Genomic DNA, 8,503 nt, shown 5'->3' on the forward strand with positions numbered 1-8,503 from the left:
TTCCTCAGGAGGAAACACAATATTCTGTATCTCTAAAGCTGAGGTGCATGAAAAAAGAGCACAAGGAAGGTTACTGGCTATGACATTATACCTGTCTAGCTCAGTTTGAGTTCATGGGCATGCCTGTCATACAAACACGGGCAGCACGATGCATTTTTCTGTTCTGACCACTGTCACTGCTCACTGGAGCTGGCAGAGACCATAGGTCTTTACAAGTTTCGGACTTTTATTGTTCCTAAACTGTCAGGTAGTGCTGAACAGGTGGTAGGAAATGTAAACCCATAAAATAAACAGACCTGTGTCTGGGTTTGGTTGCTGACTCATCCAGCCTAAAAGCTGAAATTTTAAACACAAAGCTTCACAGTCCTCATTTTGAGAGGGTGGCTTTTTTTTCCCTTCTATTGGGAAAATTTTAAAATAAGGTTATGGTCTGTGTAATTTTTGTAAGAGGATAAAAATGCATGTTTAGCTATGGATTTGATACTGATTATAAATAATGGATTGAACAGTACATTGGACCTGATTGGTCACAAGACTTTGAAAGGTAACTGCTATCTGGGAAACAGTGTTAAGTCCCAGAAGTCAAAATGATGCCTCAGGAAAGTTCCTATGACTCAGACTGGTGGAGAGAAAAATAATAAATACTTATGAACTAACTCAACTCATTAGTTACACACTTAGGTAAGGGAAGAGAGAAAGAAAAAGTATAAATTAAAACACAGTTAACATGCTTTTATTTGATATTTGCTAAGTGTCCAGAAGAATTTCATGGGTGAGAAGATGGAGTGAGTTCAACAAAAATAACCTGCCAGAAGATTTAAGAGCAGCTTGCCTCTAAAACTCCTGAACTAACATATATTCTCATCTCAGGTTATTTTAGTAGAAATCTGAGAGGAGATTTGTGTCATGATAAGGTTGCATTAACCCAGAAAAACATTTATTCACATGCTATTATTTCTGCTCTATTGGAAAATTTTCAAATTTTTAGTTAAAAGTTCACACTGTTTGTTTCCCATTTTAAAACAATGGCAGGAGTAGCAATGTTGCAGATGAACAGATATTTCTGTACTGTGTACCTTATTACAGTAAAGCTGAGAGGGGGAATATGCATCAATGAAATATAAACAAAATCTGCAAACCATTTAAGTGCTAAAACCCATCAATAGTCACTACTAAACCAACTGGGCTCAATCATGTGACCTCAGTAAGTTACACCAGATAAACTGGTGAGAAATTTGGCTTCTAAACTACAAAGGAAACCTCCGGTTCTCATCATAAGTTCTTGCAGTGCTTTCTGAGATGTGAAGGAGGGACAGCAAAGGAAACTTCTACCCCGCCCCAAGACCCAGAGCTGAGCAGGGAGCCCACTCCTCTGCTGCTCCCTTTGCAGAGGGGGTGAACCTGGCCTGAGTGTGATGGGACCGGCTGTGCTGTGGGTGAGAGCAGGTCAACAGCTGGGTCAGGGTGGGAGACAGAATCTAGTCTGTGTTCAAATATGATATGGGCAGGTGACTGATAACTCACTTACAAGATAAACAAAATTAAAAGCATTTCCCAAGTTAGGAAGCTGAGGAAGAAAACATTAAATCCTCAAGTTCAGGTATTAAGCAAATAAAAAAATCAGAAGCATGTGCAATTGCTGGAAGGAACATCTGGAGGTCATTTAGTCCAACCTGCTTCTCAAATAGAAACAATATTATTAGTTTTTGAAAGTATCCCTGGATGGACCTTCCACAGCCTCGTTGGTTCTAGTGCTCAGTCACAATTAAGAGTAACAATTTTTCCCACATGTCTAAGTTAGACTTTCCCTTGCTGCAACTTGTCTGTTGCTGATAGTCCTTTTGCTGTGTACCTCCAAGAAGTGCCTGGGTCTGTCTTTGCTCTAATTACCCATTAGTTAGTTGAAGGAAGCTATTATATTCCACGTTTGCCTTTTGTTCTCCGGGCTAAACAAACCCCATCCCTCCCTCAGTATTTCCTGACCATCTCTGTGGTCCTCTACTGGACTTGCTCCAGTTTGCCAAAGTCCCTGTGCTAATGGAAGTCCCAACCCAAAAGCAGAGCTCCAGCTGCAGCCCGCAAGCACCAAGGAGAGGCGAGTAATTGCTCCCTATGACCTGTTAGCTGTGCTTTGCTAATGCAGCTCATCAGGCGAGGTCCTCTCCTCTTCCAAAGCTCCCCCACTGATGACCAGGCTTAGTGACTGGCTGCACATAACTCAAAAGTGAACACACCCAAGCAGTTGTACACACCTCATTTCTGTTATGCTCTCAAGGAAGTGAATGAACTTTTTGGAAACTGTCCTCCCATAACAGCGATGATGAAAAACTAGCAGGAGGAGGGTGCTCTACAATGACAGTGACACAATCTGTCAATAGTCTTAAAAAAATTTAAATTAAAAAAAAGCCATGTTGCTAGTAGCTTAACTTAATTTTGCATATGCATTTTATAATTTTTTTCTTAATGAAATAAAACTATTTTTTTTTATAATCCATAAGCCTTACTGATTTGCAGCTAAATGTGAACTATGTTCTAAATTTCCTATCTATTTTTCACAGTCATTTATAATTTAAAAAATTATGGAATAATTCTAGCAACTATACAGAAGTTTAATATTTTCCTTTTTTTCCCATTTTTTATGTTTACCTACTTTTGGATAGACATTGAGCATAGAAAAAAAAAGAAATTTTGAAACTTTTAATTAAAAAAGTGCCTTTACTATGCCAGGTTCTTTTCTTTTCCTTCCTTTTTTTTTTTCTTTTTTTTTTTTTTTTTAAATTTGGACATTACTTATTAAATAGAAAATCAGTTGAAGTAATAATTTTCCTGAGTACCACATCCTTGGAGATTTTGGAACTAGGAGGTCTCAGGATCGCACCTCATTTTAAAACAGGAAAAACAAATTTTCTTCTTTTTCAGCTCCCAGTTGTGTTCTTTGTTTCAAATGAACTTGATACTGACTAAAGTAAATTAAGATGAAGAACAAGCTCTAAATGTATTAGGCAGTACATTGGTGTATTAATTCACCAAATGCTTATTCTCTGTTCCAGATATTTAGCAGCAACTTTTCACAGAGGAGTGATTTCATTATTTAAAGATCTGTCAGCAATCACCCATTCTGTGAAGGTGATTTTAATTTAAGTGATGTTAACTGCAACTGATCACAGTAAATTTTGGAAGTAATCACAATTAAAATGAAGATTTTTTTCTATATATGCACCTATGTAATTTAAATTAAAGGCACTAATCTCAAAAGATGAAACCAAGCTAAGGCCCAAATAACAGTATTTCCTCTTTCACTTTTCCAAGAGGTGCAAGATGATTAGGGAAAATCTACTGGAGGAACTTCATACTAAACTGTGATGCCTCATATTGCACATCAGAAACTATTTGGGCTAAAGTAAAATTATTTCACCTATTAAATTCAATTTTCTTTTTGAATCTTTGTACATGGAAAAAATTCTGCAGACACTTGCTCTGTCTGATGGGATGTTCCTGTAGGCACATTTCTTGCTTACACTTCTGTAGGCAAGAAGTCTTCAGGATGTTACAAATATCAGGGACAACTTTGGTCTCTTTGTTTAAGAAAATAATTTATGTACACTGGTGGTTAGGTCTGAAAATCAGTCTTAAAAAGGTCAGTTCAGCCCTGTCCGTCATTCAGCCACGAAGGATGGCTTTTGGGCTCTGTGGAGCTGACGTATCTTCATTTAAAGGACCTCCATGGGAGTTTGTAGGTGGGAGAGCCACTATCAAACACCATTGCTCTTGTAAGATCCTTACTGGCTCAAGGCCATCTCCCTCCACACTTGGATCAAACAGGATTCACCAATATGGGATGGAAAGACAGGTCTCTCGCAATGGGCTGGGAACAGGGCTGTGAGCAATATTTCTTACTGCTCCAGGTGATATCTGGTCAGGACACTTAACCTTTTCTATTCACATGTGGAAAAGTAAAGCTATTCCAAACCCGGATTTTGGTATAGGAGGTAATAAATATAAGAAATAATTGCAAAGAAAATATTTTTGTATTTTAAAACTAAACATTTTAGCGTCTAACAGTCTAAATGACTCCATTGATCTCCTTTAGTTTTTATAAAAACGTTCAGTTTTTCAAATTTAATCTCTGTTTACAATGGCAGTGTTTGAACTCCTGAAAACTTTGCCCTTGGGTGAGACTGCAATATTGTGTATATCACTTCAAAAGTGGCTGCGTTTAAGGAACACGTGTGAGGTGAGAGCTGTGGCAGAGGACCTGACCGAGGATGTGCCAACCAAAACATATTCCAGTCCAGTCTGGGATTAACCGAGATTTATTGTAACACTACGCTCTAATGAACGAGAAGAGGAAAGGCAGGGATGGAGCACTTCTCTAAGTGGGCAGGCTCTCCCCAGTGCCCCGGGTTTGCTGCGCAGGGCTCTACCTGCCCTGGGCGAAGCACCATGGGTGGCTGCAGATGGAAGCGGAGCACAGTGAAGGCTTTATGCCCCCGTTCAAAACAGCTTTCCCATATTTCAGCGCCAGGCCTACAGCCGGCTGCAGTGGTCTCAGCAAACATCTGAGGGAAAGGTGCAAGTGCCTGCCTGGGAGAAATCGCCTCACACTCCTCGGAGGAGGTGTGTGGGGACGGGGACGGAGCAGGAGGACGGCAGGGAGAGTGTGAGCCCCTGCCTGGGGCCCCTGGCATGTGCCTGCTTGGAGGTAGTGTCGGTGGGAAGGCATACAGCTCCCTTCCACATCTCCGCAGTAAATTCATCTTCATATATTACCGTAGGTAAAGCATTAATTCAGAACAGATTGAATAGAATTTGGGGTCAGATTCCTTTTTTCTTAATTTAGCTTCCTCCTTATATACACACTACAGAGCTGCAGGTGTAAGCGTTCTAGTCAGGGATGCAGCAATTGTGAGCAGGCAATTAGACCTTTGTATTAGTCAGGTGTTATACTGAAATCATTAAGGCTATGAGAAGAAAAAGAAATGCTTGGGTATGGGTATCACTGATTCCTTACAGTGACCTTAAACAGCAAGCGTATCTGAGTAAGTGTGCACTTTCAATAAGACTGCAATTGTTCGTGGCTTACCTGCCCTGGTTGTTCACAGGCTGTTTGGTATCTTGCTTGTTGGCATAATTCTTTTACTCTCTCATATTTTGGCAGTTGATTAGACTGCTGAGTGTTTTTGTTGGGTTCCTCTTTCTTGCGTAGAAATTTGCTTAAAAAAAAAAAAAAGTTGAATATTTTAGATACATTCTTCTAAACTCTGGAGATGATGAATTTAACTGAAAAAGCAAAGCTACTTGAAGATTTAATGTCTTCTCAGGGAAAAAAAAAATCCCCACATTTCTGTTACTGACCTTCAGTGTAGGTCATGTAGAGAAAAAAGGGTCCAAGTGACTTGCTGGAAATTACCCAAAGAGAAAAAAGGGCTGCTGAAATTTGTCTAACTGATACAGTTCAGCACCATTCATACATAAATACATGTTATTTCACAAAGCAAAACATGCTGAAGCAGTACTTGCCTGGCTGAAAAGCCCAGCTAAAGAGACTGAAGGGGCTGCCTTAGTCAGTCAGCACTAGTTTAGCTATATCTTATATACTGCAATGTGTATTGCATGCAGTTTTTTAGTACTCCACACAAGATTTCCATACACTGTCCAGCCATAAAGTGCCACAAGGCAATTGGTAGTTTAGCTATATCTTATATACTACAATGTGTATTGCATGCAGTTCTTTAGTACTCCACACAAGATTTCCATACTCTGTCCAGCCATAAAGTGCCACAAGGCAATTGCTGTAAAATTTTTACTCAGTGAAAATTTTCACAGCAGTAACTGGCAAGGTGAGAGGACGTGAAGAAGTATCAGTAAAAAGAGGAGCAGTTATAGTTATAAATCTCATTTACACGTAAGTCTTTTCTTAGCTGGAACAAAAATAAAGAATGCTTCCAATATGTGATGGAAAATAAAAGATCAGTTGATATGAGGATTCTGCACAGCTGGATTTGAAACAGAGATTTGGAAAGAAAATGAGTCAGATGATGACGTAAGTGGTCACAAGTATAATGTTAGAGAAAAAGGAAGTACAGGCTAGGAGAGTCGCCAGAAAAGAATGCTTTCAAACTTTTTCAGAGGTAGGGATTTGGGAGCACAGCAGCTTGCAAATCCAGTGGTGGAAAACTAGGAAACAAGTCAGGCCTGTAAATTTGCTTGCAAAATTTACTACTTCACTGACCATAAAAAGGAAGATGAGGGAGCAGAAAGGAAAGCATGTAAAAAAGAGTATTCCCAGCAGGCAGGCTCTCCCAAAACTCTCTCAACCCTAATAATTACCCTCTTTCCACCAGAAATGTGTCACGCCAAATTTTGGTCTTCTTGTTTGTTCGAAACCTGAAAGGAAAATAATAATATTTACTACTGGCACCTATGTATAGCACTGCTAGTGTTAACAATTTATTCTTGAAAAAATACCTCTCCATTTATATATGCCTGCAATTTTATAGATGTGCTGTTTAAGAGACTTTCAAATGTGAAATCTGTGGTTGTCACCATGACACAGCTCATTTTCACAGAATCTTTTTCCACTCTGTTGTTGATTTGCTCAGGTGTGTGCTTCTGAACAGACTAAAAAAAAAAGAAAAATACTGGGACCCACCTGTTTCCTGGTCTCTCCAAGTCCAGAAGCTTTAGGACAGACTTGCCATCCATATCTGGAGGCGTGTCAAGTCCTGCTATATCCAGAATTGTTGGAGCGAGATCAATATTGAGAACTATCTGAGGCACTCTGCAAATCAACAGAAAAGGTCATACTTGTCATGTGTTCAATATATAAGTCTTCACATTCTCTTGGAAATAGAATGGTAATTAATGTTTATCAGGGTTTTGAAGATGTAAAGCTCTACAGAGGTGCTAATTTTAGAAAATCCTCTTTGAAGGCTACAATTCTGAGATTGACAGGCCAGTACTGCAGACTGTCATCACAAAGAAAAAGCTAAGCACAATAAAACAAGTAGCCACTACTCTTATCTCATTGACAATGAGGGCATGACATCATCCATTCTGCTAAACCAGAAGGTGAGCCATAAAGATGAGCATCTACTTTTTAAAAGCAAAACCCAAACCCTAACCCTACAGGACTACACACTATACAACTTTCTCATCTGCATTACAACATCAATGATATGCCAAATGAAAGACACACCTCTTTATAAGACTTGCTGCTCTAAAAATTATGACATTCATTATGAAATGAAAGTAGATAGAGTGATAATTACATGCTTTTAGAAACATTTTACATTAGGTTCAACAGCTGTGGTAGAGACATAAGAGAACATACACTGATCCCGGCTCAACACTTGGACCACGAATAAAGAAAGGAACTCGAATATCAAAGTCGTATGGCATTGACTTCCCCTTGACCAGTCCGAACTGCCCGATATGGTAACCATGGTCAGCAGTGTAAATAATGTAGGTATTCTCCAGTTCTCCCATCTCTGCAAGCATTTGGTATAACTGCAACACAGCATGAATTACATGTAGCAAAACATGTTTTGTGCATAACCAGGTATAACTATAATTTTTACTCCCTTCAATACACAGAATCAAACATGACATTGATGAGGCTGTTGAAACAGACATTCTGGGGATGGACAGTTTTACATCTTGTCTTTACTGTGCTGTTAAAAAATCCAACTTACATGTTCAATTTCATATTTGGCAGAGGGGAAAATTAAACAGGTACAGAAAATTAAAATAGCAAAATAAGTTAATACTAATGTAGTTGCACTAGTATGTCTAAAAGTGATTGTGGACGTAAGCACAGCTTGGGAAAAAAGTCTGCTACAGCTTTAGGGCAAATGGTACTCGGGTTTGATTTGCTTTGTTAGTCTACAACTTTCTCATTCCTTACAGTTATGGGCTTGGGAAAAGGCTGTAAATTTTTATTAAAGTTTAAAGAAATCTCTCTGGGGGAAGATCTTTGGTCATGGTGCTTGATTTTTGAACAAAAAGTCATGCAAAATACACCTAATAGTTCATGTATCATGTTACCTATAATTAGCTGTACACTGCATTGCCCAACTTCTGCAAACACTAGCAGACTGACACCCGAGTTGCTGTGATTTGCCAATTCCCAGATTTCAGCTGAAGGATGAACTGTGAAGGGAGTGTGCGAAATGAATAGACCTTGTCATGCGTGCACCTGTGTCTATCCCTGTGTTCATGCAGGTGACGCAACTTCTGTTAATACCAGGCTTTACATTAGGCCCCATGACTTTTCCCTTTAAAAAAAAATAATCTGTTTATTCACACAGCAATTGAAAGAAGTAAATGAGGAGCATTGTGTTGCAGAGGACATAAACAGAATGCATTTCTACTGAGGATATGTGGAGTAATTCTTTGTAGCCCATGGGCTTTCCCCAGGCTATGGTTGGTGAAGGTAAAGAAAGAATTCATTTGATTTTGTAGTCATCTAATAAGATCATATTCACAGTAGTTTCTTGAACTC

The 8,503-nt window shown here is 39.1% G+C and overlaps 1 protein-coding gene across 1 annotated transcript in view; it reads right to left on the reverse strand.

Moving 5' to 3' along the window:
- Positions 1–8,503, reverse strand: part of SULF1 (sulfatase 1) — a 65,501-nt gene that overhangs the window by 24,795 nt on the left and 32,203 nt on the right. The window contains exons 6-9 of the mRNA XM_010177726.1: positions 7,334–7,546; positions 6,653–6,781; positions 6,331–6,387; positions 5,084–5,213 (exon numbers count right to left, since the gene is read on the reverse strand). Of these exons, the coding sequence (XP_010176028.1) occupies positions 5,084–5,213; positions 6,331–6,387; positions 6,653–6,781; positions 7,334–7,546 (529 nt within the window). The remainder of the gene's footprint in view (positions 1–5,083; positions 5,214–6,330; positions 6,388–6,652; positions 6,782–7,333; positions 7,547–8,503) is intronic.

The sequence above is a fragment of the Antrostomus carolinensis genome, unplaced genomic scaffold (assembly GCF_000700745.2).
Source record: "Antrostomus carolinensis isolate BGI_N321 unplaced genomic scaffold, ASM70074v2 scaffold6341, whole genome shotgun sequence".
Lineage (NCBI taxonomy): Eukaryota > Metazoa > Chordata > Aves > Caprimulgiformes > Caprimulgidae > Antrostomus > Antrostomus carolinensis.